A 23,756-nucleotide genomic window follows, 5' to 3' on the forward strand; every position below is an offset into this window, starting at 1 on the left:
GGAGGGGAGAGGGAGCGTGTTTTACTTCTTTAACATATTTAACACAGCAGGAGGACGTGGGTGAGGAAGAGGAGGAGGGGGGTGAGAGTCATGAAGCAAAATCTCTGTATGTCAATTAGGACTGACCAAGTTTTAGTGACAATAAATAGAAATAAACAAGGTGTGGGCTTTTTATTGACTCACCCATGATGCATCGCTGCAAATATTTATCCTCACCTCACCAAATTAAAATGAAGCTTTTGCTGTTGTCTACAAGCTGATGAAGTTTAACTAACTTCCAAAGTGCTCACATTGTGCATGTGTTATGTTGCTCCTGGGACCGTTGGCCATAGCAGGACCCATGGGAGTCCTCAACCGAATGTAAGCCATTACAAAAAAGGTTTCTTTATTTTACAGCCTGGAGAAATGAAATATATTGTTAAAAATGGTCTAACATCACCACTTCTATCTTGTAGGCCTATCTGCATTAATTGATAACCAGCACCCAAAATCTGCCACAGAGGTTTTGCAGGTGAGTGCAGACCTGGCATCATTCATATAAAACGATAAAACGCTGGGCCCCTGTGTAGGGGCCAAGCTGAACTCTATTGATCACCTCTTGGGAACAGGTATTGCTGCCAGTTTAACCGGAGACCCGGAAGACAGGCTGCTGGCTGACGTGCCATTACGTGGCTGTGTTGCTGCAGCCTCTCACACGGCCACTCAAGTTTTTTGCTCATATTCAGAGAGGTTTGGATACGGCGAGAGAGGAGGCAGGCAGGCACACACTGCGCAGACACACACAGCTCTCTGACACAGCGAACAGCGACTGTTTCACGTTGTCTCGACAGCATCTTTTAAAAACACAGGGCTCTCCTGGACACCTTTGCCTCATCGGTCTGCTTTTATTTTGCGTCATTATTTTTGGAGAGAAGCGGCGAGGCTGCGCAGTGACACGGATGGACCGACTTTCTCTGGGTTGATTCAGAAAGCGCAGCAGCAGGTAAGTCAGTCATAAATATTTCCAGACTGATTTTGAAATCATTTGGCCAAAGTTTTGTCATTTAAATATGAAATATTAAAGTTACAGCTACAAGCCTGGGTGTGAATGTTTAAAAACTCCTCTTATTTATTATAGAATAAATAATAGCTTATTTTTCCGTAACATGTCTTGAGCTATTTCATGACTGTTAAGGGATTTTTTGCTGGTTTAATTGCAGCTTATATTTACCTTCACATTCAGTCTTAGTTTGTCACGGCTATCCGGATAATAGCCTTTATTGCATCTGAAAGAAAGCGGAACAACACTGGATTAAACGCGTAAAGCATAACCTGTCTTATCCATTGTAAAGATGCTGTATTAGTTTTATTTTCACTAGTATTGTTTGCTTTTTAAAAATATTCTTAAACCAGTAAGCTACAGTATTTTCTCTAAATGAGCGAACAATAAAAATGAGCTAAAATTAATAATGAAAGCAACTTACTGTAATAATATTGCACTGATCAGATGGTTAAGTATTTTTAAAATTTCCAAGAATTTACCCGGTCATGTATAAGTGCTATCAAGAGTGAATTTTAGACCTCTTTATGTTGCCGAGGGCAAGGTGTGCCACCCCTGCAAGAACCACCACAGGGATTACTGTATCATCAGCACGATGTTAGTGACGACAAAAGTATTCAATTGTCACGCTTTAAGGTGCATAATGACTGGAGCAATCATCTTTCATCAGCAGAAAGAGCAATCACATCAGTACAATGGTGGAGCAGAGACAGGGGCGGGCTGGGGTCTCCACGGGCATGCATGGCACCTTTTACACCAACCTCCCTCTTTCTCTCTTACCTGTGCTGTTGTCTGCATGGTGGTGGTTAATGGGTTTGTGCATGATTAGCAACAACATGGAGTGATTGTGTTGAGCTCAGAGTGTGAGCTGTTTGTGGGTTAAAGTAATGACAGTAAGAAAGGAACCTCTAGTTATTTTTAATGAATGAAACTGAATGGACAGATTTCTGACACCTTCTATCAGTTTCTATTTACAACTGTCCTCCTCCAACTTTTCCCCAAATTGCTTTATTTAAAGCTCCAATAAGGGCCTTTGGCGACGCATCATCCTCTGCTCCATAATCCTTTTTGTTAAGGGTGCAGTTCACATGTCCTGCCCTCCTCTGAAATGTTATTATTCCGAGCTCAAACTGCTTAAATGGAAGTGAGTGCTGCTCTCATAGCAGCATCCAGGCCCCTCTCCCAGCAGTTATATGGCCCTGTGTCTGGGTGCTTGTGTCTATAAAGCCCCCCAGTGCCCTGGCTCGATCTAATTAGCTGTGAGTAAAGGGGACAATAATGCTTCAGCTGGTTTGTGTCATTCTCTTCTCTCTGGCTCTGCTTATCTTCACAAGCCCCACTGTGGGCTCTTCACACTCCCCCCACCACCAAACACACACACACATTCACACAGTCACACACCTCCACTCTGGATAATGATGGATGACCGTGCCCAATGGGAACAAACAGGTAGATAAAGCCAATCCCATTTAATAACAGCATGGATCGGAATGATAATCTTGTTGTTCATTAGCCACTGTGGCTGCACAGCGATACAGTTGTTGCACACAGTTCTCACCCAGCGCAGGAGGTGTTGTGGGACGGATAGTGTTCACTGGTCTAAGGATAGCATCCCTTGCTGAAACAATACTGCTGTGTCCTTGAGAAAGACAGCAACAGCAGCCCACCCACACCCCCACCCACACCCCACCCTCTCCACTAACCCTCCGTCACCCTCTCCCATCTTTTGTTCCAGCACAGATACAAATGGGATTAATGAAGGTATAAATTACAGAGGGCTAAATCCTGCTGAGTAATCCATTTGGCAAACATGCAAACAACAATGGGCATGCTGCAGCAGCTAGCCTGAGCCTGACCCACTCTCCAAGGCCCAGTGGTGAGCACAGCCAGAACACAGCACAGCAACATGGGCTGACCACTGCAGGCTAGTGACATAGTGCTCAGAAAAAAAACCAAAACAAAACAGTCCTTTCACTATTAGCCCCAAAGACAAGAGCATGGTCATCCATTCATGCTGGACCACAGTGAGTCACTGCCTCATGGTCAGCAATGATTCTGCAGCATAAAACAGCTTCTTTTTATTCGACATACAAACATTGCATCATTCATGATTGATCCATTGTGCCTTACAATATCTATAAAATGCCAGAGCACACTAAGGTGAGCATGTTCTCACTCCACCTGCCAACATCTCACTGGAATGTCAGATATTCAGGTAGCGGGCCCTCTGCTGCCCCACATGCACTAATTTGTTGATTTTAGGAGTTGACAAGCTCAAAGGGCTGAGCTCATCAACTCACTGCCCCTGGCAACCTGCCACTGATTTAATGACTGATGACTGACACACACACACACACACACACACACACACACACACACTCTTACACAGCAGGTATAACATGAGATCAGAGCAGGATTGTCGCCCTAATGACCTGCACTGTGGATACCATGTCATTACAGTTTATGAGGGGTCTTTTACCTGGAGAATTTCGTCCAGGTATCACAAGCTTCACGTGACTCACCCCGCAACCTCCGCCTCTGTGATTCTGTGACGTCAGCTCCAGGCGTCAGCGTGGCGGCCAGTATGGGTGCCTCCAATTATTCCCCGTCAATCACACACACACACACACACACACACTAACAATGCACGCAGGCCTAAATATTTTAAAGGGCACTGTCATGGATTTGCGCGCATGGACTAATCATTTTACGCACGAATTTGCAATTAGATGAGAGTAGAATAATATTTTTTGCTCATTGTTTTAGCCTATTTTTCTATTTAAGGGCAGCAAATAATAGAAATTGTAACAATTGAAATGAGAACAATTTAAAATAAATAAATCAGTGCCTTTGTTTGGAGCTCTGATTACTGTTTTGATTTGTATTGTGTGTTCTGAATTAGGGCGTTAGGAGACACTACGATGGTCACCAACTGGTTTACATAGGTGAGGCCTCTGCGCCCATCCTTGGTGCCAGCAAGTGAGAAAGAGGCGCCATTCGTATGCAAACTGTGTTTGATTGCCCTGTCCCCGAGACAAAACCACTGTTTTCACAGGAGGAATGCTCTGCTACTAATTAAAGACAATTAGGCGCTCCCAACAATGGGGCCAATTTCGGGGTCATAAATCGACTCCGCCTCTGTTGGTTTTAGAGGTGCTGAAAACGCTGTTTGTTTACACAACAGCAGTATGCGAAAAACAACACTTACAATTATTCTTATTAATGTGGAGCTCAATCAGCAGGTCCAGTTGTTAGAATTAAAAACACTCTGCATGTGAGTGCGAAATTCCAGCATCACTCACAGGTCTAGAAAATGTAATTCATATTGTAAAAATATTTTGCAGATAGGTTCATAGAGGTGAAGGCACTTACAATGCATTACGCTTTCTAAAGCATTATTATAGTGAGCCATATTGTGCAGACTGAATTTCCCTTCATGTTAGATGTCTGTCTTTAGGCTTATAACTGCCGCTAAAAAAGCAGATTATCAGGGGCCGATTGCTCATTCAGTGTGAGCTTCGTGAGAGAGAAAGACCCCCGAGAAATTACACTGCTGATTGATAAGTCTTTTAGTTTTTCGGTGCAGGGAAATGGAAATTGAAAGAAGGAGAGCAGGGATGCAGCGAGCCAATTGTGGCAGGGCTGGCTGTGAGTGGCTCAGACAGAGGCCACGCCCCGCGTGGCTTGATATGTACTGGCGTCAGCCGCATCAGTCTGCGCCTGAGCACTGCATGGATCAAGAGGTTTTCACATCCAAGCTGTGTTTGTCGTCAGCTGATCGAAATTGCAACAGGTATCCAAAGGAAACATTTTTTTTTGTATTTATTTTTGTCGATACGGACACGGGATGCATTGCTTCGACACAGAGACAGCTGCGCACTACTTTGTTATCAGCCTTTAATCATTAGGACGTGAAGTTTATTTCACGTGTCAACTGATATGATTAGATAAAAATATGAAAGACGCTTCTTCGTGCATGGAAGGAGGGCTGGAGCGGCCGCCGTGTTTATAAATTAACATTTTGTTTTCGTCTCATTGCAGGTATAACTGAGGAGAAAGAAGACCGGGTTATTTAAGGATTCTATTTCTGAAGTATATAAACACAGCCGAGACTTTCACAGCTCAGGAACTATATTATAAGGAGGAATTTGACTCTCACTTGGAGGTAAACATAGCCTAAAAGTAGCCCGACACACAAAGAGACGCCTTCAGAGGAAAGGAGACGGCCAGCTCAGCCATGGAGGTCGCAGCGGCCGATCAGTCTCGGTGGATGGCGCACCATCACGCAGTGCTGAACGGCCAGCACCCGGACTCTCACCACCACAGTCTGAGCCACAACTACATGGAGCCCATGGCGCCTTTACTGCCCCAGGATGAGGTTGACATGTTTCTGAACCACTTGGACTCTCAAGGGAACCCTTACTACACCAACTCCCGGGCAAGGGTCGCATACAGTCAAGCACACGGTAAGATGAGTTTACAGTGAAGTGTGATGGGAAATGAAGATCATGTTTGAAGAGAAAAAAAAAGTTTTTGTATAATTCATCAACGAGCAAACATAGCTTTTTAAATATAACATTTATGTGTGTGTGTGTTAATATTTTTGCCTGTAGAATATGTCTATTAAATTAATGCACAAACTATAAGCTCATGCAGCAGCTCATGCAGTGTGTTGTAATTTGCTTAGAAAGTCCATCTTGACTTCTGGGCCAGTTCACCAACATAAAAGGAATTTCCAGCAAATGACATGGAGAGGAAAGGGAAGTATGTCATTTAACCCCTCTGTGTTGGGGCAGGGGCTTCTGGAGGGAGAGAGAGAGGCACTTCCCGGATATAAAATAAAAACCGCAAATTTACTAATAACAATCTTTAGTCCGAGAGCTGCAGCCGATGAAAAGATACTGCCCTGACGAGGAGCTACTTTTAGTCTGATTTCTGTAGATAATAGGTCTTTATTATCTCTATCTTAAGCAGACAACATGTGTGAGGCTACTGTCATTTGACGGGAAATATTTCTGGATATTTAACCAGTTGTGAGGGAGAAAAAAAATCTTATTTCTCATTAATATTTATCTACATCTGGACCTAAATGTCGGACTTGAGTAATTCAGCAGGTAAGATAAAGGTCTTCTTGTTTTGCAAACTGGAGGCAGTACGGGTGTGTCAAAGAGGGAATAGAATAAAACATTTATTAAATAGGCTGTTTTGGATTTCAGCTCGCCTCACTGGGAACCAGGTTTGCCGACCACACCTCATCCACAGCCCCGGTATTCCCTGGCTGGACCCTGGGAAGGCAGCCCTGTCCGCGTCCCACCACCATAACGCATGGGCAGTCAGCCACTTCAGCAAACCCGGCCTGCACCCCACCAGCTCCGGCTACCCCTGCAGCAGCAGCACCGGCACGGCACCGGTGTCGTCGCTCACTCCGGCGTCCCACTCCAGCCCGCACCTCTACAGCTTCCCCCCTACCCCTCCGAAAGACGTGTCCCCGGACCCCGGACCCACATCCCCGTCCTCTTCGTCCCTCCTGGTCGAGGTGGAGTCGATCAAGTACCAGGTGCAGCTGTCGGACGGCATGAAAAAGGAGAGCTGTAGTCCTCTCCGCAGCGGTCTGTCCTCGATGAACGGCCAGGCCCCGGCCACGCATCACCCTATCCCGACCTACCCGGCCTACCCTCTCCACACACCCCACGAGTACAGCGGCAGTCTCTTCCACCCCGGCAGCCTGCTCGGCGGGTCCTCCTCCAGCTTTACGCCCAAATGCAAGAGCAAGGCCAGGTCGAGCTCAGGTGAGCCTCACGTGTGTTTTTCTTTCACATCAGATGGCAGATCAAACGGATAAGGCCTAATGAAATGGTTATGGTTTATTCAGCTGAGCGGTGAAGCGTTGCGCACTAGAATTTACCCAATCAATCAGCAGCAGATAAATGTTTGTCACCTTCTAATAATATTATCATACCCTGCTAGTGTCACACATTTCGTTTATATACCTGTACGGACACTATATTTACGTGTTTAATTTATTAACTGTCAGCTGTGTTTTGCACTAATTTAACTGTTTAAATACTGAAGAAACTTTTATAAGTTCGACTTGTTGCTCCGGTGCGCCATTTACGCACAGAGCGATCATTTCCATATCGGACCCTTGTCCTTCTCAGAACCTGTCCTGACAAGTCTTATCTCTGTCCCATCGCACTCAGCGCCATTTATAAGCTGCGTCCACTTAAAAGGCTTCACTTTAGTGAGGGATCAGCTCTAGATGAAACTCATCAGACTAATCGGGGTCAACTATTCACCGCATGCTCAGCGAGGGCCATTATGTGCGTGATTAAATGTTTCTGGGGTGATTTTAAAAAGAAAAATAGAGAAATAAGGGATTGGAGCTAATTAAAATAATCAATTATTCAGAAATCATAAATATTAATTTGTGGTGCTTTGGTAAAAAACTAAACCTAATGCTTATAGTTCGATCATTAACACATTTTTTTAAACATCTTTTTCCACACTGACTTCTTCTATCAGTTACACGTCTAAGCTCAGGCCGTCATGGCTTCTTCGTCGTGCCACAGACTTGTTTTCTTTTAAATGTGGCCTTTATTGCACTTAAAAATGAAGGAGTCACGACGCCCTGGCTCCTGCCATATCCTGTATACCTCCAAGTGAACAAATCACGACCTCCACCCCGCCCACAGCTCTCCACAGTACTAACAAAGCACAGGCGACAGAGTCCTGCTGTTTGTGTTTTTAAGCATGGCCTTGGCCCAGTGCACTGACATCAAGCCCAACCAAGTCCACAGCAGATCTGCCTCTATAGAGTAGGTGGAAGTGCATTTAATAACTCAAACTTTAAGTTTCTTGTGTGTATAATTGCAAAGTTTGGAGCCCAGGGCATTAAATAATCCTGATTACAATGCAAAAAAAGTTTACATTTTACAAAAAATAAATAAAAGTTGGTGGTGGGGTTGTTTATAATAAAACACAGTTTATTGTGGGACTGTCTGGGTAAGCACCTGATTCAACAGACTGCATGTGCTGGGAGTAATATTTAGGGGAATATTTAGACTTTGGGTCTGACATTAATGTGCAGACATTTTAAAAACAACTGGTAATGGGTCTGTAATTTCCCTACATTGTTCCAGCTGTTGTGCTTTGAAATAATGCTCACACACACACACACACACACACACACACACACACACTCAAATACACAAAAGACACTGTGAATTGTTGACATGTTGCTCCAAATGTAGCTGTGCAATTATCAATATTGTCATCCATTGTGTGCACACTTTTTAATACACTTGGGGAAGGCTCGCTGACCGATAATCTGAGTGAATGTGAGCTGATGCAGCAGAGAAATGTTATACTGTGACATTTAAAAGAAGCTGGCCAGACTGTGCCTGAATCAGTAACACAAACATATCAGGCACGGCATTAAAAAGGCTCTTATCTATCAAAGTCGATGTCCTGTGCCAGTAATGGTGATTGATTGTTGTACAAAATGCCACAATGACATTTCAGCTGTCAGCACATATACCTTACAGTAGTGTGGCTTCCTGTTGAACTAGCCTCAAGCAGAACTCCTCCTCCTCCTCCTCACTACCCAGACCTTTTCAGATGAAGCTTCTCATTTTCTTTCTTATTTCAACACTAAAGATTGCACAAGACGTAAATACATCAGTCATTGCTGATGAATATTTCAAGTGTTAATGAGCCCGCTGGACCTGCGAAACACTTAAGAGGAAGAGAAGGGAGGTACAAAAAAAAGCGGCGAGATGCATTTCAAAAGGAACATAGCTTTTTTGCTCAGGTCAGATTCCATTGTAGAGCGAGGGTGGGACTGTGGGTGTCGCTGGCATTATAACAGGAATAATGAGATGATGCTCTAGGGAGAGAGGGATACTTGAATTAAATGAATCGGTCGGTTTAGCAACAGGCTGTTTGAAGTCAGTCAAACCTGAATGGGTGAGGAGAGCATGTGGGAATAACTAAAAAAGCAGGTTTTTATGTAAAAGAGCACGAGGATGCACAGGAAGTCTTGCTCAGATTCAGCCACTGTTTAAGATTAATAAAAGTGTCATGTTGGTAACGCCATTTCTGGATTATTAATTGCAGCCAACCGGCTACAAGCTTTTCATCAAAGTCTGCAACGCCGTCCGCCAAATTTAATACCATCACCACACACTTATGTTTCCTCTCATGGGTGCCCACTGAGCTGATGAATAATGTAGTCCTAATTTGATGGTGTGTCTCATTCTTCTTGTTGGACACCTCTGGACATGTTCTGGCTGTCTCTGGCCTCCCCACTCTGGATCGGTTTACATAGAGGTGTCTGTGTCCATGACAGCCGTGCACACTTGGTACACCTGCACTCTGATATGGACATTGTCACCATCATGAGACAGATTTTGACTTCATATTACAGAGCCATCTGAGGTCGCACATCACCTCATCACGTCAGTTGGCCTGATTGTGCAGCCGGGCAGCTGCTAGGTGTTGCTTCTGACAGAGGGTGAATTTTTTAATTATATAAATTTTCTTCTTCTCTCCTCCTCTTGAACTATATGCAGAGGGCCGTGAATGTGTAAACTGCGGTGCCACCTCCACCCCTCTGTGGCGAAGGGATGGTACCGGCCACTACCTGTGCAACGCCTGTGGACTGTACCACAAGATGAACGGCCAGAACCGACCACTTATCAAGCCCAAACGTAGACTGGTGAGTTCTGCTTCTCACTGAGTCACTTTGCTCTGAGAGAGGGCACCCAAATATGAGCACAAAGCAGATGCCTGCAGCACAATTCCAGGAAAGTTATATTTTCCCTATGATCTTCCTGGAATTGTTTGTCCCTCTCACCCCCCGATGATCCGCCTTCATGGCCTGTTACAATACTGCTACTATTGCCATTGTTCCTGCTATCATTATTGCTGGTACTTCTGATACTGTTACTGATACCACTGCCCATGCTGCTTTAGTTAACACCATGCTTGAGTAAATGAAAAGCAGCATGGACACATAACATTCTTGTAGTGGACGTACCACTGCACAGACACTTCTGGCATTAACCCCACTGGAGCTGGACACATTTCTCTGCACCATAATTAATTGATTTCACGGCTTTTAAAACAATTTATTAAAGCATATATATTTTAATTATCTTCTTAAAATCTGGTTTTCTAAGTAGTCTCAAACAAAAGCAATTTAATTATATATATATTTATCTTATTATTATTATTATTATTTCTATTATTATTACATTTTATTTCAACTTATTTAATTATTCTAGTAACTCTTGAATTCTTTATTTTTCAGCTAAAATATATATTTTTTAATTTTTCTTTATGTACTTAAGTGGCTGCTTTGTCAACAAACAAAAAAAATCCAATTGTTGTCTTTAAATTTAGAAATACAGACAGCCACAAATAATTAAACATTTGTAAGAATTAAAACAATTAATTAATTTTTAAAAATTGGTTAGTAGCTATAAAGATAAGCATGTCATTTTTAACTTAATGGATTAACTTATTATGAAATAAAATAAATAAACAAACTGCAACATAGTCACAATTAAAAATAATAATTGTAGTAATGCTAATAAAAATAATTATATGGGTAAGTTATTAAGAACATTTCTGGCTTTCACATCAGAAATAAGTGATTAAAAGTTGCTGGTGTAACCTTTAACTTTAATAAAAAAAAAATATATATAATAAAAAAGAGATGACTGTGAATGCTCTGGATCTAATTTGACTTGCCAATACACGTGCAGCTTTTAAAAGGAGTTTCTTAATCTCATCATAATATATTTATCGATATTATATTTTCTCGTGTTGTCCCTTGATCAGCTCCACGTCGTTCCTGCTCGTGAAAAGTCCATTACTTTTTCCACTGGCTCGGCCCATGTGGCTGTAGCTTTTGCATTTTCAGCTCAAGTGTTTTTCAGAGTTGTGTTCAAAGGGGCATCCAGTTGTTTCCTATCCGGATATCTGCCCGGCCCAGATAAGGAAGTCAGGCTCCCGGCTGTTTCCGCCTTCAACCAGCGCGCTGCATTCTCTATGGCCAGACTGACATATACTGTAAAGAGATTATCACAACACTGGAGGAGCCGCTTATGTGTGAAGAGACAGACCGTGAGGGGCGGGGATTGGAAAATAAATGGATTTATGTTCTTCTCTTGTTTGCCATTCTCAGTGGGCAGTGATACAGTCTAAACGCGCAGCTTGTTTTTTTTATTTTAAATACATAGCTTATGTCGCACAAAAAGAGCAGGCTTGTTGTTGCTCTCCAGGTCAATAGCAACGAGTCCACCTGAAATTAATTTACAGAAGAACCTGGATGCTGCCTGCCTGCAAAGCAAAGAGCCGCAGGGTTCTTGCATGTAAAGCTAATGTTTCTTATTATGTGTGAAGAATTGATCCGCAATGGACGCAGGAGCGCACTGCCAGGCAGGACACCGGGTCTTACACGACTTGTTTCCCTGGATCAGGATAAATAGAGAGGTTTACACAAGGCCTTCATTATGACCCGTTAATACCAGCATTATTTAGTTTTAATTCATTAAATATGATGGGGCTTAAACAGAATTCTTCTCCAGCTCATAAAAAATATCCAAGCATCTTAATGCACAAATAAATGTGATCATGGTGTAGCGGTTTTGCATACCTGTAATTGATTTAACAGAGGAGTTAAGTTTTTTTTTTGGTTTAGCGGTGTCACGCAAACCGCACAGAAACCCACGTTCCGCCGTTAATTTAAGAAAAACTTTGTCTCTTAATGACTTGGTGCTGAGGCAGAAAACACAAACGCATTGCATGCAATATCAGTGATATTGCTTTAACAGCACAAACATTAACTCATTAGCCTATAGGTGTCTGAAGAGCCGTGATATTAACTGTTATGTGCCTCCACCAGTCTGCAGTTGTGAATGGGTCATTATTTATGATGTATTTTCTCTGCTTCCTCCAGTCCGCTGCGAGACGTGCAGGCACCTGCTGTGCAAACTGCCAGACCACCACTACCACCCTGTGGAGGCGCAACGGGAACGGAGACCCGGTGTGTAACGCCTGCGGCCTTTACTTTAAACTGCACAATGTAAGTAGCCTGAAAAACAACCGCTGCACTCAAGTGCGGGGTTTTGGGGGTTGGGGGGTGGGGGTGGAGGGGAGGAGGAGGGATACTGGTCGTTAACTGGTCAAGTGGGCGGACAGCTCGTATCGATTTAGGAGCAGAGAAAGTGTGAGAGTGTCGAGGCAAAGCCTGCTCACCCTGTCGAGCAGAACCCACCAGTCGTCTTTTTTTATTAATCCATCGTTGTTTCAATGGGGGGCGTTACTCCCCGGAGAGGCTGCAGGGTGGGACTGTCATTCAGTGTAACGGCGTCGGTTACACTGATGAGGATTTGTCTGAGGCTGCTCCTTTCAGCTCCAGCCAGGCCCTCATCCCCATGTATTCATATTGACCACGACTGTTCTGTTTGGTTTGAAATTGGACAAAAGCTCCACAACGCCCCCGACTATAATGCAGCTATATATGCAAAACAGCTGCTCCTTATTAATAGCTGGTGTAACTCAAAATAATGGGCAACCATGAAACCAATGCATGTAAACCCTAATTGCCGATGCAATATGTGACATATTCCTGGTGACATTTTGAAATTACGAGCCAGAGCCAACAGCAAAATAAACCTCAGCAGCCATAATGTACTATTCACACTGTCAGTGAGGCTTTTGTCTGGCGTGCCTTGAGCTAATGTGCTGATCTCCACAGGTCAACAGACCCCTGACCATGAAGAAAGAAGGCATCCAGACACGCAACCGCAAGATGTCCAGCAAGTCCAAGAAGAACAAGCGAGCAGGGGACGGCTTCGATGAGCTATCCAAGTGCATGCAGGACAAGGCCTCTCCTTTCGGCGGTGCACATGGCCTCACCAGCCACATGACCCATATGGGTCACCTGCCCCCCTTCAGCCACTCGGGACACATGCTGCCTACTCCCACGCCCATTCACCCTTCATTCGGTCACCCCCACCACTCCAATCGCTCGCCGGTCTGGGCTGAGCCTCACTGAGGCCCCTCCACACCCAGAACTCCTCCGCCTGTAGGAGCCACCACATCGCCATTAACACTAAATGGCCTCCCCATCATGTCGAAAGCTTGTTGCGTCATGTACAGTGGTTGGAGGGGAGAGACTTTCAGTTGGACTTAATGACTGAAGGTCGCGTCATGCCTGACCTCACTGATGGGACGCTGCGGAGCAGGACTTGAGCGGACTCTGTGAAGAGCTAATAAGACGAGGGGTTTCTTAGTCCCCAGGTGACCTGAGGCTTGCAGGAATGGAGTGAATGGAGACGCTTGTCATTCTTTTTGCTTATTTTTACTAAGTCACTTTGGTACCCACCTCTCCTTGACCCTGTAACAGGAGACTCATGAGAGGTCTTAAAAAGAACCGCTGTTTTCACCTCACGACCATCTCATTATATACTGAGATACGTGCACCCTGTCCATCCCCAGGCTGTCGTTCACAACTGCTGTGGACAGACAGACAAACTCTCCCGTGCTGGAGGTCCTAAGCCTGGCTGACAGCTGCAGCACCTCTGTTAAGAAGCAGTCAGACGACAGACACCACAAACCAGTGCTCGCCTCACATGCTGGATTGTACACCACCACGACGCTCACCACCTGTTTTTAATAATGGACTTTTATGGAAAATACACAGTAAATAGAGTGTTTATAAATGCTTAATTGCTATTATTGTTGTTATATTTGATGTTATAATTATTGCTACGATAATTTATTTTCCCTCTTTAAGCTTTTGTTAAAGACACATGGAAACTGTTATGATTTTAATTTCATGGTTATTACGTAAAGAAAAACACTGACCTATCTTAGATGAAAAGTCCCTGAGCTGTACGTTTTTATCATTTTTCCATCTCACAAAAGTAAAGGAAATAAAGGAAAACAAAGTTTAATACTAAAGTCCGATCTGTCGCTGCCTTGTGAGTTTAGTCTGTCTCTCTCTGTCATTGTTACAAACACACCAACATACAGCATAAGACTAAACTTTCCTTTTAATGAAGAGTGCTTGATTATTAAAATCATAAGTGATATCAGATGCATCAAGGGAAGCTCTGTGATCCCTTAAGCGTGGTAATGCTTTGGTCAGGCTCCTCCTCTATCTGTGATGGCGTGTTGTTAAAAAGAGAAGGCCTCTTTGTGGAGCTGAGGCCCCGGGCTGGACCATTGTACCCAGACAGCAGACTCCGGCGAAGGGCTCCAGAGTCACACACAGTCATACATATGCACGTACCCACATGCTCATGTGCACACACACACACACACACACACACACACACACACGCTCTAGAAGAAAAAAGCAAACACAAACCCCAATTTTTTAACAAGCAGATATTTTTATAAGTTTGAATGTGACAAATACTGAGTCATGAGTGCAGTTCAGTGGGAGAGTTCTCACTCCCTGTGTCTGCTGGAGTAGCCCTCTCTCTTGGCTGCAGTGATTGGAGTGAGAGGAAGGACAGCGGGTCTTTAGTGGGAGAGAGAGGAGGAAGGAAAGGCAATCAGGCGACCTGAGCAAACACGTGGGGGTCTGCTCAGTCCCTTCGCACACAGATGTGCACGCAGCTGAGGCTGCCAGGAAGCAGGCTTCGGCTCTGTTGCTCCCTCATCTTATCCACTTTTTCTTTTTCTTTCCCGTTGTTTATCTTTTTTTTCAGCCTTTCTCATCTCCCATTTATTCTGTTTGTCTTTTATTCTCCATTCTTTCTCTCGACGTTCTGTCTCGCCCTCCCATTTGGACGATTACAGTAAAACAAAATGGGGCTGAAGGAACTTTGAACATAGCCAGCTGCTAATGAGTCTGCTCCATTAGGGCCAATCTGAGGTCATCATCACTGAGTTCAGCATACCCTCACACACCCACAGCACAAACCATCCGATTAAACAGTCCAAGCTAAAAGTGGACTACTACCCCTCCCTGAACTCTCCACCCTGCTCACATCTGCTGTACTGCTGTGGAGGTTGATCTGCTGGGGTTTCCCAGAGGTTGATCAGTTCAAATTAGAAATAATATTTATCCTGGGACTTATATTAGATGCTGGAGCGCTGTGTTGTCAGCTTATGCTACATCATAGCACCCACAACACTAACTGGCTGTACACACACGGAGACAGGACTGCATCTGAGTGTCTGTTTTCAGAGAGGGGGTGGGATCTCCCCTGATCCACTTGCTGAACACCAGTGAAAATGTAAGGCTCGACTGCCAATAAGCAGTCTAGCCATCTGTGTGTAGTGCAGTGCCGTGGGTGCTGGGCCGTGTACAGGCCGCAGCTCCAGCAGGTTGCATGCAGCCAGCGAGCCTGCTCGGCTGGGCTTGGCCGGACTCCCGGAGCCTGAGAGGGGGAGACGGAGAGCGCCAGCACTCTTCAATGAGGCCCTCCAGAGGGAAGAAGCAGGCCTCCCAAAAATAATACAGCAGTCTGCCAGGCCAGCGACTCCCAGAGCTGCCCTCATCTGAACACACATCCAAACACACACACACACAGACATGAACACGCGTACGTGTGCATACATACAAGGATGGTGTGTGACAAAGCTTCCCATGTCTGACGCAGAGGCAGTGTTTGTGGAAAGCAGGCTGACATTTCATCTCCTACAGGCCTGAACAGACATTAGGTAGCAGGCACATGACATGCACACTTGCTCTTGAAATGAATGCTTGGCTAAATGTTTTGGTCGTCAGCATGTGCCACCGCTGTTCCATTTTCTACCCAATTAAATTCATTCAGACTCCGTAATGTGAAGGTTTTATAATACATTTTACTCGCGAGGTCTCACTAGACCAACAACTACATTGAACAAGACATCCCTTCCTAACTCAAATCATGAATTATGGGACACGAAAAGAGCCATAAAATAGGATGTTACTTAACTTCACTATCAAAGTGGCGTTCCATAGAAGAGATGAAGAGGAGATATCGCGGATGCGTCGGCGGGGTGAACATGGTGGCCACCTAGATCAGAGCACAGAGAGGTTTACGACTTCAACCTGGAACTGGATGTTTCAACTCATCTCGACTCCCTACCTCCTGTTCTTTCTCCCCTCCGCTCTTCCGTTTGTCCTCGCCAATCCCCACCACCACCACCATCGCTCTGAGCTCAATGTAACTCCATTTCTTCACTTTCCCCCTCTCCACCCCCAACTACTCCCACTTGTTTCTTGCCTCCCACTCCCCCAGTGTATTTGTTTTTCCATCAAATTGAATTAGCAGAATCAAAAGGTATCCCGACCATCCCCTCACAAAGTTGAGTTAGGGAGAGACACAGAAGATGAAAGGAAGTAGAGCGCAGTTCAGATGCAGGTCTCTTGGTGTGTGTGTTGCAGTGGGGGTTGACCTTTGCCTGGGTCTAACTAAAAAAGCATCCCTCCTTGCTCAGACCCCTAGAAGGATATTAAAGCTGCAAGATGGGACAGTATTTAGGTAACACAAACATGGGACATTTATTCCTAGCTTTATTTGTTTTCTGACCTTGAGCAAAAAGAGAACTTTCTTGTGCTATGATGGAGCATGAACTAAGCTTTTTACTATTTAAATTGTAATGACTACCAAGTCATAGTGATTGTGCTGTGATCAGACCCACACGTGAACTTCCTCTTTTCATGGATCAAGAAAAATTCATAGAAATACCCCCAATAGTGACTAACAGGAAAAAGGTGTGTACATTCAGTAAAACACCTGGTAAATGCGAGTCATGGAAACCACTGCAGATACACAATTTGACACTTGAACGACTCTTAACACTTCTTAAATTAATCAACCATAGCACGTAGTGTTGATGTGATTGGAAGAGCTGTGACAGTAATATCTGTCACTCAGAGAGACGCAGAGCTGACAGCATGCAGATAATCACAGATGACCTCTGTTGACAGGCAACAACTGCATCCTGACCTGCCGAATCTCACTGATGATCTCCAAATGTCAAAAATGAGTCAAAAAAACCCCCCAAAAGTCGTGTTTTGACCTTGCATCATTTTTGCCTCCTGCATGACCCCTTGGGCCCTTCATGAATATCCCCCCCCCCACTTCAGGCCCAACACTGAAAGGCTGCTATACTGGTTACAGCTGCATACCAAGCTTGACTGAGAACGTGGCCTTTCAAAGCACTGAAAAATGAAAAACAGGAAGTGAGAAGTTCAAACAGGAAATACTTATGTTGTACGATTAGGACCAATTAAGACCACAGAGGTCTGACAGAGACAGTAAAAGAGATTGATTACGAGGTGTACGAGGTTTGTACAGTATTTAAGTGTAATTCTCTGTAAGGTTTCATCCTGTACGCAGCAAGAGCGCTCTCTATTAAAATTGCTCTAACTACGTCTTTGTTTTACTTTATGTGTTAATTACTTGGGTTATTTTTCCTTGATGGAGACATAGCACAACGCCACACCCACGGGAGGGGAAAACAATCACCGCCACAATATCAAACCAAGGGCTGAAACACTCACAAAATGCCTGTCGCTAGTTAAAACATAAGAATTTAGCATGTCAAAGGATTATTTTCTATTTTATTTTATTATTTTATCTAGAAAAAAATGATCCCAGTGAATGGCTAGAGGTGAAATAATTTGATATTTACAGGTATTTCATCAAATAACCAGGTAGGATCATCATTCAACCTAACAAGCATCAAACCCAAGCCTTGCATAGCTTGACTTCAACCTTTACAGTTTGTCTGGCCAAATTTAGCAAAAGTCAGTTTTCTCATTCCTCCTGCTGATGCCCATACAGTGGGCAAATAATGGACAAAGCCATTGTGACATGTACTCCCATTTTGAAGCGTTGAGTCTGGCACTTCGGCCGATGCCATCTTGGTTTTTTGGAGCCAGTGGTGACCATATTTGGACAAGAGGGTGGAGCTGTGGAAGAGCGGGGGTGGATCTGACTCATAGGCTTCCTCACAAACAGCCTCAAGTGGCTCCACTCCTAAATATGCATCACTTAGCCTTAAGCCTTAATAAAATGTAAATTAATGAGTAATATTAAAATTCACCCTTGTCACAGTTGTCAGAAAAGTTGACATTAACTTCAAGATCAAAACTGTAGGCTGTAAACATGTTTATTTCTGATGTAAAGTTGGGCATTTTAACACAGGAGTCTATGGGGACTGACTTGCTTCTGAGCCACGCTCACATAGGCAATCAGGCGACTGCAGATCTTGGCACTTCCGCATTGGCTTCACTTTTCAGCCCCTAAGGTCACCACTTGCTGATACCTTGGTTCAGCAGCTCATACAAACTTAGTTCTGGGTTCTTTACCTGTTACGTCAGGGCCACACTGCCTGCGAAGCGCAGCGCACCGCGCACACCGGAGAACCTCCGTTCACATCAGACGCGCATTTCTCCACGCCGTCGACAAGCAATTCTGCTCCCAGCTGTTGTTTTTCACTGCCTGGCTTGACATATTCGCTCGCGGCTCACAGAAAATAGACCAGACGCCGAACTGATCACTGCAAATCGAGAGCCTGCTGTGGAGCTTCCTGGCGCGGCGCGGCCAGTGTGGATGACACAGTCGGTTAACATGGGCGCCAAAAGGAAACTGCCTTCACTTCTCGGCGCTTCGAGGCTATTTGCGGCGCTTCCGCAGGCGGTGTGGCCCTGGCGTTAGTAGAGCATCCTGCCACACAGCATCTTTAAACATTTTCCTCTTGTTTAGCTAGCAGACAAAAGTGACAAGGAGCCACCCTAATGCAATACAAAGTCAACTATGACAGAACGATGACTTTGATTGCACTCTGTCTGTATAAATCTCACAGACTATGCTAGGACACGAGAATTGACCATATGACAAAGCTAACTGTTAGAAATCAATTTAGTTTTAGACTTACTTGAGGTTACTGGTTTACATATTTGTGCCTATGCATATTGGGTGTGAAGCATTCTAAAAATAAACAAACAGGTTATTTACCATCTAATAGTCAAACTTTAAACATTTGTTAGTCAAAATGTTTCACCATCATGTGAATCTGAAAGTGAAGAAGTGAAAAAGGGAAAGAAACAGGGAGAGTGTTTCATATCATTCACTGGTGGTTGGAAGTACACCTTATTACAACAGTTTGTGGTTTAAGAAAGTTTCTGAGTAGCGTGCACTAATAATGAAAGAGGTTTATGAATGCATACACAGGGCCTAAAAATACTTTTTTCTGTGTACATGCACTGGAGCATTTAATTTTTAGAATTACATGTACCAACATTGTTTTTACATGCAACACTTTTTCACTGCAACATTCAGAGTATTCTGCCAGAGCTGCAGCCTGATCTGACCGAAATTACAGTAATGTTCAATGAATCCACTCAAAATTTTATACGGTCATTAAAACAATTTAAGCAGCCTCTCAGAAAACTAAAAATGGAAACACTTTTGTTGGTTGTTTTAAATCATATTAGGGACTTCTTTGGGGACTTCTTGTTCTTCTATTTTCTATAAATATTTAGTCATATTAATAAATAAACATTACTGACTGAATATTGACCTCCACACTTCATTTACCAACTTCTCATGATTACAACAGCTGTTTGTGAAGATGGATAAAAATAAATGTGTGAAAATCAAGGTTTTTCATAAACATATTTATCTAAAAAAAATCCCATACAAAGAGGTGTATCCTATGTGTCAAGTGTAGTAATATATTTCAATATTAAATTTGAATCGCCTGGTTACATTACATTAAAGTTACTGAAAATTTAAAAAAAAGGTGGATTTTACTTGAATATTTAAAAAAAATATATATATATATAAATATAATATTATATATATATATATATATATATATATATGTGTGTGTGTGTGTGTGTGTGTGTGTGTGTGTGTGTGTGTATATACACACAAAATAGAAAAAGCACTAAATCCCTTATGAAGAGGTGTGTCTTGTGTATCCAGTGTTGAAATACATTTTAAAATCATATTTGAGTTACGGGGTCACATAATACAAAAGTTACTGAAAAAACTGTGATTATTTTCTATTAAAATATTTGTATAAAATAAATAAACTATAAATTAGCGATGAAAATAAGTATGCTATATGAGAGCAGTTTAGTATAATTTTTTAAAGATAATTTTCACTGATTGCCAAGTCAGAGTGAAGGTATCGAAAAAACACTGGCTTTGTGTTATTCAAGCAGTAATACATTGATAATCCATAAGTCAACCCCAAGCAGTTTAATGCAAGGGATGAGAGGTGAGCTAACCATCCTCCTACTGCAAACACTGGGTGACACTGAGTAAGACGGTGGAGCTTGTCAGCTCAGTGCTTGAGAAGAAACAAGTAAAGAAAGCAAACTAATGGCTAAAGTAAAGAGGGTGTGAGGTTGAAACAAATATGTAAAGATATTTTTTTAGCCCTTAAGCTCTTTAGCTGAAACAGCAGTTTGTAATTGTGTATGTTGGTGTTTACTAGCGCATGGTAAATATATTGGGTATATTGGGTTGTGTCGTTAACGTGCTAGCTGGCTAACTAGCATCTTGAATCTGTCCTGCTGATCTCCCATTTTACCTTTATGAATACAGAAACCAGACTATTGTTGCCTGTTGGAATGAAGAGTTATTTCCTCTCACAGAGGCGCGGAAAGTACGCACTAGTTGGCCTTTGGCTGTAGTCATTGAGATGTGTTCAAGTGCAACTTTTTGGCTGAGACACAGTTGGCTTTCGTCACAACTAGTTCTTTGATGTCAGTTTGGTGTGTCTGGGCCTTTATGGTCAGTGCGGGAGAGTTGGCAGCCGTACCAAGTTAGGTGTACCAGTGCACATCTCAAACTTTTCATGCACTACTGTGCATATGCACGTGTTATTTTGTGCCCTGACAGAGTTACAGGTTTTTGTGGCAGCTATGTCATACTCCCTGATGATTATCCCCTCTCTAACTTGGTATGCACACACCTCACTCTGCTGACGGGGATGTTGCTGCCATGGTAATGTGTCTGGGTTTTTCTTTTTGCACACAATCCCAGCTGAAATGAGGCGGACACAAAATCCTGACACCATTCATCTCCCCCAGTTACATGGACTTGCTGCAATTCAAACTAAGACCATTCTGAATAATCATCAGTCATCGGACTGTTTTCCTATGCTGGTCACCTCACACATTCTTTCTCCTGTAGCTGAGTGTGTGATCTGCTAAAAAAAAGTAGCTGTCAGAAGCAGGGTGTGGACACGCAGAGCAGCCCTCCCTCGACTCACCCTGAAAATGAGGTCAGTCTCCTCTCACCTGGGACAGGAAGCATTCAGGATGTTCACCTGGGACAGGTAGTGTTCAGCTCTCATTCATGCCGGGCTCTGCTGTGCTGAGGCCCTCCTGCTCACCTGCTCCGACAGACAAATTCATCCCCACTGTCTGAGGACAAATGAGCCCATTCATCTGGAGGCTCCCATTGACAAACCGGGGGGCAAGTACAGTACTAATGCCTGGGAGTGCTCAGGGGAGTGGGCGTCTGGACCTGCCATCCTCTTCCTCGCCCATATAATGTCCCTCGCTATTCCCAGCCCCCGCCCCACTCTGCTCGCTTTCACTGGCAGGTAACTGGAGAAAGGCATGAGTGGGGGAGTCCAGGGCACCTTGGCCCATGGCCAGGAGCAAGAGGATGGGACCCAGGTGCCTACCCCTGGATGGATCCTCTGGACACTCCCACAGGGACTGATGACCAGACAGAGAATGGGAGGACTGTGGAGGACAGTAGAAGCCCACAGAGACCTGCCGTGCCCCGCTCAGAATCCCAAGCTGTTCAGCTCGCTATTGTAGACTAACGATGGTTGCTTGCGTGGTGGATTAAGTGACAGAGTTGCTCTGTGGCTGCCCTGAATTCACTTTCAAGCCAACTTCATTCTCATGGATGAAGTAGTTCTCACACGAACAATGCAGTGGTACTCTTAGTATACCAAGGTAATCAGGTGTTTCTAGATTGCTCGCTTGCAGAGCACATTTCTGATTATGACAGGTTTGCCTGTTTGCAGAGAAACACCAGAGAGCCTGTTTACATGTATTAACATGGGTCCGATCACAAGTGTGCGTCTCCACATGCATCTCGAGTTACCGCTCGTGATCAGATCTCATCTTCCTGCTCTATACGCAAATAAACACAAACACCATTTCATTCACCATCATTAGGAAACTACTGCTGTGAGAGTGTAAGCAATGTGCTGAGGATGGTTGGTGAGAGTCTGCCCCTTCTGTATATAGACGTGGACAATGCTTCTCCACTTCTTCCCACTGCTATAATTTTGGAGCCAGAGTTCCTGCCCATACATCCGTCTGACATGCCACTGATCACGAGCAAACCAACTGACACACACGGCTGTCAATTAAAACCAAACCTAAAAGAAAAGTGGACACTTGTGATAACAATTAACTAAAATGACAAAAATCATCTTTGAGAAAATTTTATTTCATGTGTACTTTGATTTTTTAGTTTGGCATGAAGGGGGCGGGGTTTATCCCTTTAGTGGAGCTGTCGTGTGACCCATCTTATACAGTCATTGGTCTGCCAGCACACATACAGTCACAGATAATTCTTAGCATCACACATTTGACATTACCTAACAGATATTAGCAGGTTTAATCACAGAGTCAGGTGCTTTTGGTGTTGGGTGTGACTTTGTTGGGACCATTTAACAGCTGCTGCTGTGTTAGCTCATGCTAACCAGGCAGACAACTGGGAAAAGAGCAGCTTCGGAAATGGTCCTTTAGTGGTATTCCAGACCTGGGAACGCCAGCAACAGAATGTTTTATCCGGCTGGGAGTCAATTAAACAAGGAGGTCAGCTGAGTAGGCGGTCCTTCAGTGTGGCCCAGGACATATTAGCATACAAACTGCTGAAAGAATATGGCGACATGTGGCCCCTACCACCTCTGCATGTGATCTGAGCAATCAGATCTCAAGACGCACTGAGGACACATTGGATGCATTCACACCAACTTGGAGCTGTCCACTTGCGATTCATTCAGCCAAGGCACATGTAATTGGCACGTGTAAATAGGGCCAGGGAAGAGCTGACATGACTGCTGAATGCCAAAGTCAGAGCCAGCCTGCCAGGCCTCATTTCAGTCCCGCTTCATCGTTGTAACTCATGCACAAACACTGCACGAGGTGAGGGCATTCCTCAACGACTTTTCTCAATGTTTGTCCTTGGTACAAAATTTTGTTGTGTCTATGGCTCTGTTTACCCAGTGCATGTCAGGTTAATACAGACAGGCGGACACAGACGCACACAGACACAAATATAGGCGAGTCTTCAGAGGAGGGAACAATCAATGGAACACAGTGTGCTTCATTTTAAAAAGCCTAATATGATTAAACCACTGAGGGGCCACAGGGACATTGTGGAGATTGATGAGAAAGATGAAAGTATTATTTCTAAGGGGGGAATTGTGGATGTGAAGAGCTCTGTTAGATCCAAACAGCAGATTAAACATGAGGAAAGTTACTGCATCAATGTTTTATTCTTTTCTAAGAGTAAACTGAAGTTTAGCACTTTCCTATTGACGACTCTTATTTTTGATAAGCAAGGTCAGGAAGATGTAACATGTATTACCTCGATAACTGCAACATTCATGCATTGGATTGACAACCTGCTCTTAAAATGTCTCTCCTTATTTAACTTTTGTTTGGCTCTAAACCAGTTTCAGGACAGGAGACATGTGCAGACCTGCAACCATT

General features: G+C 43.8%; 1 protein-coding gene and 1 long non-coding RNA gene across 5 annotated transcripts in view; one reads left to right on the plus strand and one right to left on the minus strand.

Moving 5' to 3' along the window:
• LOC125897882 (uncharacterized) overlaps window positions 1-23,756 on the minus strand; it is a 97,794-nt gene that overhangs the window by 11,246 nt on the left and 62,792 nt on the right. The window lies entirely within an intron of this gene.
• gata2a (GATA binding protein 2a) lies at window positions 711-14,011 on the plus strand. Of its 4 annotated transcripts, none has more exons than XM_049591300.1 (6): window positions 711-982; window positions 5,081-5,505; window positions 6,256-6,827; window positions 9,597-9,755; window positions 12,003-12,128; window positions 12,804-14,011. In XM_049591300.1, exons 2-6 carry the CDS (start codon window positions 5,277-5,279, stop codon window positions 13,101-13,103), a joined length of 1,386 nt encoding a protein of 461 aa, XP_049447257.1. In that variant the 5' UTR covers window positions 711-982; window positions 5,081-5,276; the 3' UTR covers window positions 13,104-14,011. The 4 variants fall into 4 exon arrangements, with proteins under 4 accessions (XP_049447257.1, XP_049447264.1, XP_049447253.1 ...); XM_049591307.1 differs by lacking the exon at window positions 711-982 and adding an exon at window positions 4,686-4,832 and having other exon boundaries at window positions 6,256-6,828; window positions 9,610-9,755; XM_049591296.1 differs by lacking the exon at window positions 711-982 and adding an exon at window positions 4,686-4,832.

Source organism: Epinephelus fuscoguttatus, linkage group LG1, assembly GCF_011397635.1.
Source record: "Epinephelus fuscoguttatus linkage group LG1, E.fuscoguttatus.final_Chr_v1".
NCBI lineage: Eukaryota > Metazoa > Chordata > Actinopteri > Perciformes > Serranidae > Epinephelus > Epinephelus fuscoguttatus.

Excerpts from the sequence above, each read along its gene's own strand:
- gata2a (XM_049591300.1), top strand. The coding sequence starts at position 5,277 with ATGGAGGTCGCAGCGGCCGATCAGTCTCGGTGGATGGCGCACCATCAC. Across the intron at positions 6,828-9,596 it reads GCAAGGCCAGGTCGAGCTCA|GAACTATATGCAGAGGGCCG; the intron begins GGTGAGCCTCAC and ends TCTCCTCCTCTT. Across the intron at positions 12,129-12,803 it reads TTTACTTTAAACTGCACAAT|GTCAACAGACCCCTGACCAT; the intron begins GTAAGTAGCCTG and ends TGATCTCCACAG.